The sequence below is a fragment of the Leptosomus discolor genome, chromosome 16 (assembly GCF_034619465.1).
Source record: "Leptosomus discolor isolate bLepDis1 chromosome 16, bLepDis1.hap2, whole genome shotgun sequence".
In the NCBI taxonomy this organism is placed as follows: Eukaryota; Metazoa; Chordata; class Aves; order Leptosomiformes; family Leptosomidae; genus Leptosomus; species Leptosomus discolor.
Window position 1 is genome coordinate 1,665,544 of NC_141406.1, and position 13,594 is coordinate 1,679,137.

Genomic DNA, 13,594 nt, shown 5'->3' on the forward strand with positions numbered 1-13,594 from the left:
CGACTTGAAGCGGCAGCTTCTTCAAGTGCCAATCAGTGCTCTTTTTAAAGAAAAGCGACCAAAGTCGAACTGGAAATGATTTGAAACTGATTAAATACAGAAAACCACCATTGTCCCATTTACCTTCTTGCTCTCTGGTGCTACACACGGTCTGGCACCTGCCAGGGATGGCGTTTTCTTCCAGGGCAGCCTCTTGTGCCCGCTGCGGCTGTGAGGCTGGTACGACCCCTCATACGAGCATCCCCCACGGGAGCGGCTGCGCTGGGCTCAGCACCCCCCAGCTCAGCAGCTGATCGTGGCCACTCGTCGGGTAAAACAAGGGCTTTGTGACCCAAACTGTGCGCCTGCCCCGCCAAGGCCGTTGCTCAGCCAGGCTGTCACACGGCTCAGCCCGCCTCCTGCTCTTCATTTTGCCTTTTACGCTGCCCCTCGGCTCCACCAAGCTCCGCGTTTACCTCACGGGAACCCGGAGCAGAGGCTTCACCCTCACGCGTGTCGCGGGGCGCCGGGTCCCTGCTAAAGCTGCTGACTCAGCTCCACAGCCAGCCGAGACGGGCAGGGAAACGTCCCCCCGCTGCGGCGCGGCCAACGGCCGACGGCTATTTACAGCTGCGCAAAGGGTCAGTGCCAACACCACCGCTGCTGCGCAAGGCTGGTCCGTAACAGTTTAGGGGAGGAATTCCGGTCACGTCACTCTAATTACACCAAAACTCTACAAGTTGGTACCAAAATAAAGTCATTTTATTCTCTATGACCGCCACAAAGCTTATTCATTCCCCACGTGCGCGTCCTAACGATGCTGCGATTCGTACAGACGTAAATCCTGACTAAGTTTTAGACTGAAATCCGGTAACTATCCCCCAACGCCACAACCTACCGCCTGCACCCTTCTCTTCGCCCCCCAGCCCACCCCGTCAGCCCACCTGCTTGGTGTCACCCTGATGACTACAAGTTCTTAATGAAAACGTTGCTGTAACAGAAGAAAACCAGTAACAGAACAAAGACAGGTGGAACATACGCTGCTACAGCAGCTGGGACGCCGAGCGAGCTGTTCGCCGAGCGCAAAGTTGTCCCGCACCCCCCGAGGCCACAGCCCGGCGAGCCGGGAGGACCCCGGCGGCCAAGGGAGGAGCCGTCCCCCGGGCACAGCGAGGGGGGCTCGGTGGGCGCTGCAGCACTTCTCCGTGCCCGTTACACGGGTGTTTAAGTGAATAAATAGCATTTGGGTTTGAGAAGCCTCCTGCGGCGCTGCAGCTGTTTGGTGTCCAAGGCCTCACCGGCATCCAAGCAGAGAAACCCGCCGCGCCGTGTGAAATCAGAAGGGGAAGGTGAGAGACCACACATGGCTCTAACCCCGACAGTGACAGCAGCTGAGTCCATCCCCAGATCCGCACGTGGGACGAGCGCGGCACCAAGGGAGCGGCCTCATGGCAGAACGACTTGCCGGGCTGCTGATAAACCGCCGGGATCCCCCCTTCTCACTTGGGGCTCCTCTCCAAAGCACGGGGCTGTGGCAAGCAGCCGTGCCTTCTGCGCTCGCTGCCCGCCCGGGACTCCACAGCACCTCTTTCCTATGTGTTTTGCGTGGTTTTTCGAGCATGAGGATTACTTTTTCCTAATATATGAGCTATAATTTGCCTAAAAATAAGCCCCACAAACTGGGAGCCCTACGGATGCACCGGTACAGAAAACACGAGGGACTGTAGAATTGTCACTGTGTAGGAAAATGACAAATTTATTAAGATCTAAATATTCACTCTGAGGCTACAGCAGAATAAATGCTGTTACAAACAAATAAGCACTAGGGTCTAACACCTTATGCTGCTGCTAAACAGCTCTCTGCTCTCATAGGTTTGTGTGTTTTAAAACATTTAACGTTCTTGACGTAATTAATCAAGACTTCTGATGTCATTTTAATACAAATTCCACCAAAAAAAAATGTACAATCAAATGTATCACCTGTTGCCACCGCAAGGTAAAAATCATTTAACAACGTAACTACGGGAAATTGGTTTAAAAAAATGTGTCTGTTAAATAGTAAGATAAAACTTTAGCAGCATTTTAAAAATTTGAAAGTCCGAAGAATATGGTAATTTGAAATCCCAAAACGCAACAATCCGAGCTCCGGTGCCGTGTCACGCGGGGAGAGTGAAGGGACGAGAACCCCTTGCTCCTTGCCCGGGAAAGGGCCCGTCCCAGCGGCGCGGGGACAGCGAGACGGACAAACGCTCGTACGGACGTGGGGACGTGGCCACCTTGAGCGGTTACGTGGCTCTTTCTGCACCTTTGCTCCAGCGCTGGTGGATTCCCTCGTTGCCAAAAAACGGAGCTGCGGTGTTAAAAAGGAAACTTGGTGCTGCTGGGGCGCGCTCTGGGCTGCCGCCCCCGCCCTGGCCGCCCCTCCGGCACCGCGGCTGCCCCTCCGGCACCGAGCGGCCACAGGAGAGTCGCTGGTCCGTCCTCCGGAGAAAACCCACCGGGAGCGAAGGCGGCGCCCGGCAGCGCAGCCGAGCCGAAATTGCTGCCGTTGCTTTTCAGTCAAGAAAGGTGACGCCGTGGGGCTCCTGAGCCCGCGCCGAGCGATGCCGGCGACGGAATCCAGCCGAGGGCCGCTCCAAGGAGTGCGCACCGCCCGATCCGCATCCTGCACCCGAGTGCCCGCCAGAGCGCCGGCCTTGGCTCCGCACCGCCCCAGCGCCTCCTTCGGCACAGCCCAGTCCAACGCCGCCTTCTGCCGACTCCGGACACGGGTTTCTCAAAACCTCGTGCCGAGCACCGCAGGATCTGCTAGAGGGGCCGCTCCAGACTAACCATAAACCACCGGCACACCCCCCCGCCCGTCAGACGGGCTCTGAGCCTGCTCCGCTTTCCTGCCGCTGCCCCTTGCAGCCCCCCGTCAGCCCACAGCCCCTCCCAGCGCGGGCTCCGGCCCTTCCCGCCCAGCGCAGCGGTTCCCCGCTCCTTCCTCCCCTTCGCCACCCAACGCCTTCGGGTTTCCGTCCTACGCGCCGCCGCCGCCACCGCGCCTCGCCCGTGCGCTTCAGCTGCCACCAACTACCCGCTGCCCGGCCCGCGAGATCGCTGCTGCTGCTGCACGGCCCCCGTGCCGCCACGCTGCCGTACTCGTGCCGCCTCCACCGGCACGGAGAGGCCGGGCTCGTGCTGGGGACGAGAGGGGCCTTGGGTTCTCAAAGGCCGCCTGGCTCCTCAGCCGCTCACGCTACCAGCGGGGCTCCCGCTGAGCCACACGCGTCGCCCCGGCGTTGTTTTACCGCAGGCGAGCCAGCACTACCGCCCAGACCGCGAGAGCAGCCCCGCGCTCCCCGGCTCTGGTGCTGTTTGAGAGCTGCACCGAGAGAAGAGGACGGCCGTTAGGAAGAATCGATCGAGCTGCTGCACCACGGCAGCTGCGCTCAGTGCTGCCGGAGCAGAGAGCACCCCAGCGGTGCGGGGTGCCGGGTACCGATGCGCCCTAACGCCTACGGCCGCCGTGCCACGCAGAGCTGAGTTACTGAAGAAGCGCTTAGAAGTAACTCAGGTACGACAGGAGCGATCAAATATCCAATTCTGGTGTTTAACTGAAAACCTGCTGTTCCTTCCCACGTTCTTAAGAGTGCAAAACAACACAGACGCTCTGCTGCTTTACCCGAAGCCGTCAGTAGCACCAGCTGTGACCGCAGCTCTGCCCAGAACCTGCACTCTTTTGGTTAAATAAACACCACGAGGTTACAAAGCAGTTGTGCACAATGCCTGGTGATTCGAGCAGGCCCGTCCCAAAATAACTCCCAGTTGCTCAAGGAGCTCTTCAGTCCCCCTGAGAATTGAGGGCAAATCCTCTCTCTCGACTTCAACCGCGTAAGAAAAGAACGAACAGAGGGAGAAGGAGCTGATGTGCCGGAGCGCAGCAGCCGAGCGAGCAGGCGCTCCTAGGAAAGGGAGAATCACCGGCTCCTTGGGCAGGAGGCCGTTGCAGGACAAACAGCAGTTGAGTTTTCCACCTTCTGGGAAAAGATTAAAAGATACTAAACCTGAGTGAGTTTGGTTTGTTCCCAAAGAGCCGCGGCTCCACCATCCAGCATCGGGAATAAGGCAGAAAGTGTGCAAGGGAGGACCGAGCTCCCCTCTCCCCCCTCGCTACGGCGAGCGCCGGCGGTGCCGGCTCGCCGCAGGGGCAGGCGGACGTCGAGCTTCCTTTTCCAAACGCCACTGAGAGCAGGGCGACGTCCTGGCGACCTGGGCTGCTCCGACACTCGGGCTAACGTCATCGGATCAACGCTTTGAAACGCAGCAACCGGCGAAAGGGAAAAGCAAAGCGAGGGGCTGAGGGGGGGGGGGGGGCTCTCCTGCGGCTCTCCCGCCTCTGCAAACCGCGCCCCTCGTCCGCGCAACACCGGGCGCCGCACGCGGTTCGTGTCCTTTTTCCCCCTCCCTGGGACTCTTGCACCAGGAAAACCAACGGAATATTTTTCCTGCTCAGTTTAGGAGCAACGTTTGTTGTTCCTTGCAAAGACACACCGTGGAAAAGAAAGCAAGAGGCGGCCTGCTGCAGCCCCCCTTTTCAAAGGCCTTGGGGTTTCCGCTGAACCTCAAATATATTCCCTACCAAGGACAGGGAAGAAAAATAAAAAAAATTAGAAAGTGTGTTAGCAAATGCTCCCATGCAAAAGTCTAAACTTTATTCACTTTTATTTATATATTTAACAATTCTAAAGTATTTACTTCTCGCTTTGACAAAAATGAAAAATAGAGGAGCACTTTACTCTCTTTAGGAGAGAAGGGTTATATACACAGCTACGGAGAGATACTGGTTCCTCCTTTACATACAAAGAAAAATAATATTAATAAAAAAGTGCTTCGTCAATCAAAAAAAGACTAAGAGCTGCAAGCATTTATTCACACTGTACATCACAGACCCCCAAACCCGTATAACAACCTCTTGGCACCTGTCATGAGGGACGGCAGGACCTCAGACTGGGCTCAGCCTGGCCGCAGCCCCTCCCCCGCAGCGTGAGGGTGCGGCACCCCTGCACCCCACAGCCCCGTCTCTCGGCGCCCCGCGCCACAGCCAGGTCTCGTCCTCCCCTCGCCCAGCCGGCTCTGCTCCCCCCCGGACAGCAAGGCCTCTGCTCTGCCGCGCTGGTTTAGGAACAACTCGACCGCAGAACCCAGCTTTGTCTCCGCTTTTTCCCTCCTGGCGGTCTGGGATCCACGTCACGACGCGTTCCAGGGGAGATCCCGCGACGCTTCGGTACCAGCCCCCGCCCCCCGCCCGTAAGGACAGGGGCTGCGAGGCCAAACCAGCCCCCCGGACATTCATTTTTGTCTCGTGACTCTTCAGCTGACGCCGCAGCAGCGTAACGATCCTCGCAGAGGGCGTGGGAAGTTCCAAGTCAACAATAAAACACCTGGGCATTTCCCCCTCGGACCTAACAAATCTTCTGAGATGGTTTTCTCTGGGTGATACTCGCTTTGGATTATGTGATTGTGACATTCCAGGGAAGGGAAGCGCTCCTCTCCCAAGGTTTCTTACGATTTTGAGCTTTTGTATCTACAGCACTCAAACACTCCAGCAGGATTCTTGAGACTACCACAAGGGAGGTTGGAACGTTGTCCAGGCGATGCCCTGTGAAGCGGGATCTACGTTCCGCCCTGGCCAAATGGCACGAGCAGGCTCTGGCAGAGGGAAGGGGGATGAGTACCTAACGCCCGTTTAAAAACGTCTACTCCATAGATTCACACCGTAATGAGGTGACCTTAAAAGCAACTCAGATTGGGACAGGAGGAAGAAGGGGAGTCCGTGATGTATCTCAGCTCTTCAGAAAACCCTCCGGCAGGTTCTTCCTATCTGGAGTATATTGGCTACAGACCGAACAAGGAGGAGACGCCCCAGGAGCATTACAGGCGCCTCGGGGATGGAGGCCAGCGAAACCACCAGCGTGGCCCAGTCGCCCTTCTGTCCGTTTGGATGGTCTCACAAAGCGCGGGTCTGACCAACAGCAACGAGGGCCCGTCTGTGTGAACCACGGGCCAGGGCTCTGCTCCACGAGCAGCCTCCCATCGAGGAAACCACCCTGCGGACGGGGCAAGGATGGAAACCGCAGGTCTTCTACCGTCCCCCTCGGCTTGAAAGAATGAATTGCATTTACAGAGCTCCAGAGAGAGGCGCCAGCGTGAGACCCGGCTCGCTCGCAGCCTGGCCAGGCCCCTCTCGCCCCTCGCACACGAGTCCACCCTTCCCTCCGCCAGCGCTGCCCCGGTGTTTCCGCCCCGAGGCGCAGCGGCAGGGCTGGTGGCGGCACCACGCACCGACTGCGTGTGCAAGGAGAGCGCCGCCGAGCGTGCAAATCCGTGGCTGATTGCCCCTTCGCGCAGGCGGGGTAGCTAAGCCCGCTCTAAGAACAGAGAGGGAGAGTGCTCTCTGGGGAAAGAGATTCCCGTTTCTTCTAGCAGCAACAGGTTCCCAAACAGCAGTTTCCTGTTTGGAAGTAACAGGAGTGATTGAAAGCACTAGCACTGACGCTACAGGTATTCACGCTTTGCACGCGGGCTGGACCGATTCCCCGCTTCTCCTTTCCTCCACAAAGCTGTGTCTGTCCACGACAGGTCAGCCGTGGGGCACTCAAATACAACAGGGAAAGCTGGTTCTGGCGCCAGCTCCCCTCCAACTTCCACAATCTTCCCTCAAACAAACAGACATATATATTATTATATATACACACACACACGCACGCAGACACATACACACAGATAGGACAGAAAGGAAAGGGGGGATATAGCTGGAAAAGGAGAATCCCACAATCCAGCGGTACGTCCTCGAGGTCTGTCCCGCTGAGCAGTGTCCCACGCCCCAACCTCCAAAGCGCGCGGCTCCGGCACCCTCCCGGCCTCAGCCCACCGAGAATCCGCCTGTCTGTCGGGGAAGAGTCGGCCCGGCTGCTCCCCCGCTGCTCCGCGGCGGCTGGAACTTCAATTCGATGTGGCAGTGATGGGTTTATCCAGTTCGAGATCAAGGCTGGAACTGCTGGGGTGCAAGCTGCTGTAGCACGATTTGCAGACTCTGCTGGGTTCAAAGAGCTGCTGACTGGGAACGGGCACCTTCTGGTTACAGCAACTGGAGCAGAACACATTTCCACAATTCCTTGCCGTCAGGAACAGAGGAGAAACGGAAAAGATCGGATTAGAAGCAGTTTGACAAAGTCATCCGAGTCACCTACAGCACAGAATTCCAGCTCGTTAACATCCCTACATGACGGCTCCTCTGTCCAACACCATCCCCGTGCCAAACTGGAGGGAACTTGCCCCTCCCTGACCCAGGGGTCAGCTCTCTCCCGTGCCCCGCAGAGGAGCTCGGCATGGTGCTGCTCTTCACCGGGCGTTCTGACCCAGCTCTGCGTTACAGACTGGGTGCTGCGGCCCTGGGAGGAGGCAGGAGTCTCCGCTCCTTTACCCCTCCAAAAGCGTCTGCTCTAAGTGCCACCACAGAGACATTCTCTTCCGTTTCTTCCAAGGGCGCTGCTGGGAAGCTCAAGCACGGGACGGACGAAAAAAATTAACACCAGTTCGGGCTGACGCAACCCTCCCACTGCCCCACCGGCGCCGTCCCTGCGGCGGCGCTCCCGGCAGCCCCACGCGCCTGCGGCCAGCGAACCAGGAGTCAACCAGGAGCATGCAAAGCCCCGAGCCGGCAGCCAGGTGATTCATGCGCCGCACCGGCAGCGAGGCTGCGGCAGGGTGAGGTCTCACGGGCATTCCTCGGACGGCAGCGGGGGGGGGGGGAAGGCACGCTGGCGCATGCACCTCACGGGAGCCAGGGATAAAACTGGCAGCTGGAGCAGAACGACCTTCTCTTCTTGCAGCCCCCCTCAAAACCCGCGGCTGCTCAAGCTAGCCTGGCGTGCCCTGTCCTCCCAGCTCATCAGCCCTTACCAGGAGTTCAGAACAGCGCGCCAGGCACCCAAATTTTGAAAGCTGACCTCCATGCCTGATGCCCTTTTCCTTAACTCTTTGGCATCAGGATTTTGTGCCATTATTGCTTTGCGCTAGAAAAGATTCGCTGCTGGCAAGAGACTGACAGAGAATTCTGGCTACACCCAGCAGCTTGGATTCATCCTTCATTGCCAAGAGACAAGATTTCCAGATGCTGGTGACTGAGGGGGGGAAGAGGCAGCACCGAAATCCCATTTCTCACTTCACTGGGCTGATTTTCTCTGCTCTGAGACCGGGAGCCGCTGTGCGGAGCTGTAACCCTAGCACTGTGAGGCTCACCACGGCCAGCCCTTCTGCGCGGGTTTCGAAGTCCCTGTTAGAAATTACCGCCAGCAAAACCAGCAGCAGTGAGAACAGTCCCGGGAGCTGTTACACAGGAACACCCCGCGGACAAGCGGTTCTACAACCCACAGCTCTGCTGCTCCAGGAGCGATCATCCAGCAGACGCTCGCTGCTGATGGACAAGGTCAAAAAAGAACCAGAGAGATTAAAACAAGTATCTGTTTGTTGTAGCTCACCAGCTTCCTAACATGTGCTTGGGGTTTTTTTGTTGTTTTATCCTTCTGTGAGAGATAATGGTGTTCTGTAACTGCTCTCCCCCGAGCTTTGGAAAGCTCTGAACAATTCATTCTTTCTATCCTGGTGGTCCTCTGCTTCGCTTGAGAGACGTCAAAAAACACGCTGGAAAAGCGACCTTGCTCCTTTGAGGAAGGGTGACTTAAAGTCATGCTACCGACACCTCCTCCTCTTCATCCTCACAGATGTCCACCCCGTTTTTGTGACACTAACCCTCCACCAGCTTTGTGGCACCCACAGCATTTTCAGCCTTTCTAAAGTAAGGGGCAGGGTTTTCATCACCACACTGCAGAGCAGCATTGGAACTGACCGATAACACACGGACCTCTCCCAAAAATAAGGCAAAAAGGGGGAAGAATCAAAAATCAGTGCATAACAGCTGAACTCAAAGGGCAGTTTCTTCTCCGTTAGAGGTGAAGCATTCTCTGTTACTCAAACACACGACCGGCTGATGGTGAGTGTTAGTGTGATCCACACCCCGGTTTAAGCTACCAAAAGCCAAGTCCTAAATGCCTCCTGTGGAAAGAGCGGCCTGGCGATACGGCTCCAAACACCCCACGGATTGTGCTCGCCACCCACCGCTCATTCCTAGTGATTTCTAGGCAAGTGAAAAACGAGGGGAAACAGACCGAGTTAGTTTGGAGATGTTACCAAGAAAAGCAGAGGCTGTTGTAAATGCTCACCAGATCTGATCAACAGGTTCACTGTCCCTGCAAGGAGGGGAGAAAGAGCTCAGCGGGGAACGAGCAAAAGAAGCCAACAGGGGCAACGAAGGGAGCTGGGTACTTTATCCTCCTCGAGGCCCTCCAGTGTGTGGGTTTCAACTCATTTCCACTCTCGGGTAAGATGTTGAGCCAACTGCCACTGATCACTGGGGTTTTTGAAAATGTACACGATGGAAATACCTGGTTTCCTTGTTGGTAGCTGCTCCTTACTGGTCTCTACCGTAAAGAGCCAGAGCTGGTCAGCCCAGGTCAGATATTCAAAAGCTAAAGAAATGAGGAGACTAAAGGGAAATTTGCAGCCAATCTGGAAGCCCCGAGTCAATTCCGACTCCTCGTGGTGCTGGGGGTGTCCTGCGTGTACCCGCGCGCTGGGACTTCTCCAGAGCCCCAGGCCTAGGAAACGGAAACACCAGCCGGCCCAGGGGGTGACGGTGCTGAATGGGTACACTGCCAACTAGGAGAAGGACAGAGGGAAACACCACTTTACCCCTTATAAACCCCTTCAGACACGTACAACTATGCTCAGGAATGAGTTTTCAGATGAAAACTCTTAAGACATGCAAATTTGCACAAACCCAGTGGACATGAAAAAAAAAAAATCAAAGCCATTCAACTTCTGTTTGCTCTTCCCTGCGTTTGTTTATCTTTACAAGAAGACTAAGCAGAGCAAAACATGAAACAGACACAGAGCAAGACAGACGTTTGTAATTCTCTACAACTTCAAAAAGCAACGAGGCACCAAAATGTGGTAACTGCCATTTAAACGATGGGTCTTGTAAGAGTTTTCCCACGTCCAGAAATCAGGACTCGGAATTTATTTGAAAAAGAACGGAGAAATCTGAGATTCTCTGTCTTTAACCAGAGTGTGATCTAACCGAAAGGCCTCTGCCACCTGTTCTTCATTAAGCCCCTGCTGCCTGCACTGTCTGGCATAGCCTCTGCTGGCAACGTGTCTGGCAACGAATACTCCAGAACACTTACTTCATAAAGGTGTCCTTTTCAGGTTCTCTTACAAGAGCAATTTAGTGAGAAGGGCAGAATAGTTGGAGAAGGAAAGGAGCAGGTTTACGGCCAGGAATGGGAAGAAGATGCTATTCATGTATGTGCAGTATCGAATCACTGAATGCTAAGATGACAAACCAGTATATTTCATTATTTACGCCCTCTTGCAAAGCTAAACGGCCTGCTGCCTCCAAATGCAGCTGGAGGCAAAAAGGTGGGAACAGTTCAGGCTGGGGTGGAGCAGGTACCAAATCTGGCTCTTTAAACAGAGACCCTGCATGAGCTGGCACTGAACAGGAGGAACTGTTCTGTTCTTCCAAAGCACCCGGTTCCTTCAGGAGCCTGCGCGGTCCCACCCCATAACCCTTGCTCTGCCGGCCAGCCCTGAGAGCAGAACTGCGTGTCCACAGAAAAGCCCTTCCTGGTTCAACAGGAGAGGGAACAATTCGAGCCGTGACCTCCCTCCCTTCTGTCCATGCACAGGTTACCTGCAGTGGTGCTTCCGACTGGCAAGCCAGAACGTGCTGTCGCAGCCATAGCAGTGCGCAGCGAGGTGGTCTGGAAGCCATCGTGTCACCTGGGGGAAATAAAAGCCAGACTCATCAAGAAGAAGGCAATTAATTGGAAACAAACCCATCTCATCTGCGCTCACAAATTCAAAGCAAAGCACCAGGAGGGAAGTGCCCGTTCTACTTGAAGAGCACAAGTTCAGTGTTTGCAACAACTGAAGACAGACGACAAGAAACCTTCCCTCTGAGAGCAGACACGCTACATTCCCCTCAGACGAACAGAAATTAAGTCACAAAGTCCAGTTCCCTGGGGTTTTTCTGTGCTTTGGAAGTATCCAGGTCGAGAACGTTCACCAAGCCTGTGTCCACCTAAGGCTCCCTTCGCTACCAGCCCTTCCACAGCTCCTGACAGAGGCCACACACAGACAAGCAGAGGGCTCATAGGCACAGGTACCGATACTGAAAGTACGAGACGAGCGAAACGCAAGGAAGATAGTTCACGAGCAGTGGCACATGACCAAAGGCTGCAGGATAATCTGAGTGATGAATATCCCATCCTACCGGAAGAATGAGCGATTTACAGGGCTTTAGTCTGTACCTCTGTGTCCTGTTTATCCACCTGTTCCCAGCTGGCTTCAGAGAAAATCTCTGTGCTGCAGCGAGACAAGCAGTTCTGATCCAGATTGCTTTCCGAGTCGGGTATAGAAGTCTGTTGGCAAACAAACACAGCTGAACAGAACCTTCCCATATTCCTGCTTCCATACAAATAAAACCGGACAGTCGTGGGGAGGAGTGGAAAGGGGACCTCCTGCTAGGGAGGAGCAGGCTGTGTTTGCACTGGAAGGACCAACGTTGTGACCAGTCACCTACCCACAGCGCACGGGGGGCAGCAAAGGCAAGAGGCCCTTTTGAACGGGGCTGTCAATGCCCCGTGTTGAAGCAGTTTGTGGTGAATTGCAAAAAAACAAAAAAAAATATTAAAAAACCCAAGCAAAAAAAAAAAAACCCAACGGGTCAGTTTTTGACCCTCTGATGTGAGGTAGAATGGATTTAAAAAAAAACCTGTCTTCTGCTGTGTTAGCACAACGTTCCGGCAACAATTGGGGTGACTAACGAAAAAAGCTGCTACCTGTGGCTCCAACTTCATGGCTGCACTTCCTTCCCAAGGTTGTTTCACTTTCAAAACTAACACTAGTGATACAAATATCCTTTTGTCAGCAAAAATTCTGGAAAACACAAGCCAAGTCACACATGGGAAATGCAGAATTTGAGCCATGTATATTCCATATATAGGTTTTCGGGGAATAATCCTTCCTTACTACAGTCTATCCAGGTAAAGTTGTATTTTTGCTATCTTAAAACTCAGCCAGCGTTTAAAATACATTAAAAGCAGCAAGAAATCTTTAGTTAACGTCTTTTTGTGCCTAAGGAATGGCAACTCTGGAGCTCCAGAAGAAAACCTGTTCTCCCAAGCTGAGGTACGAACAGAAGGTAGAGATCAGATTCTTAAAACCGGTGAATTTCCTGGAGGACCGCACGCCTTCGCATCCAGCCCTACACTGCCGTTTGTGAAGGCCTTTAAAAAAAATGGGAGTATAATCAATTAAGGCGAAGCACCAAATTTCTCCAAGGAATGCAAGCTTTTGCCACACCCAGCCGAAACGACACTGAGCTGAAAGGGATGGCCCAGAGGAGCACTGAGTGGGAACAGCCAAGAAGGCTCCGAGTATTTTTCACGACAAATGTACCTGGGACTATCCAGCGCCTCTGCTGCTTCTAACCAAGACTAAATGAAACAAACTATAGTTGGAAACCTCCTACAAATTTGGGGTTTTTTCCAATCTTGCAGGCATATAAACCACATTGTAAGGTGCACGTCGGAAAAGGCAATTCCTCATGGGTGTTACGTCAGCCCCAGGAATTCCAGGCCAACGCTGTGGAATTCAAACCCACAGGAAGAGACAAACTCTGTTGTAGAGATTCTAAGTCTCCTCACCTTCCCCTCTGTGCCCCTTTCCCCCCTCCCCTGCCTGCCTGCTTCCCCAAGTCGCTCTCCCCTCTACATTTATTTTACTTAGCCACTGAAAAACCAGGTTTCGCAGCAATCTGCAGAACTGCTCTGTGCTTGAAGGCCTCTACAGCACAGGGCTCCTGCTTGTTCACTGAATTTACATCCAAGCAACAGTGTAAGGCCAGTGACTGCATTTCTTTTGACTTTTTATTATTATTTATTAGACAAAAGAGGAGGAGAAAATAGGTAAAAAACAGGTAGGGGAAAAGCAACTTAAAAATCCTCCCAAGACATACAGAAAACCTGCTAGCTATCGAGATCTTGAACTTGGAATTACACTACTTATTTCCTTTCTGATTTTAAAATTTCTTTTGCAGCCACAACTAGACCATCTGATCACTACAGAAATTAGCGTATTGTATTTGAATCACGCCTCAAAGTTAAGTCTCTACTTTTACAACCTTAAGCACTTCCAAGTAAAAACACAAACAGTTTAAAAGCTCCCTTAAAATTCTGATTTTGTCAAGAAAAAACCCTCACTGACAAAAAAGGCTGTCACAATTAAGGAGCCCTGAGCAGGCCAGCCAGCTGAAGAGGGGTTGGCTTGAACCTCCTGGGCTTGAACTAACAGGCAGCCACGACAGCATCTTTCTTACCCAGGGCTTGCAAAGCACCAAGAGATCAGTCCTACGCTACTGTCCTGATAAATGACACGTTCACATCCTTAGAAAGATACCTTTGCCTGGACATGAAAACAACTGTAAAACAAATTTGGCTTGTTTCGG

General features: G+C 53.8%; 1 protein-coding gene across 11 annotated transcripts in view; it reads right to left on the reverse strand.

Moving 5' to 3' along the window:
- Positions 1-4,669: 4,669 nt before the first annotated feature.
- Positions 4,670-13,594, reverse strand: part of MTMR3 (myotubularin related protein 3) — a 79,464-nt gene continuing 70,539 nt past the window's right edge. For all 11 annotated transcript variants that reach the window (XM_086474063.1, XM_086474067.1, XM_086474058.1 and 8 more), the window contains 3 exons: positions 11,397-11,507; positions 10,778-10,866; positions 4,670-7,138 (listed from right to left, as the gene is read on the reverse strand). In XM_086474063.1, coding sequence (XP_086330189.1) covers positions 6,967-7,138; positions 10,778-10,866; positions 11,397-11,507 — 372 coding nt within the window. In that variant the 3' untranslated portion in view covers positions 4,670-6,966. The remainder of the gene's footprint in view (positions 7,139-10,777; positions 10,867-11,396; positions 11,508-13,594) is intronic.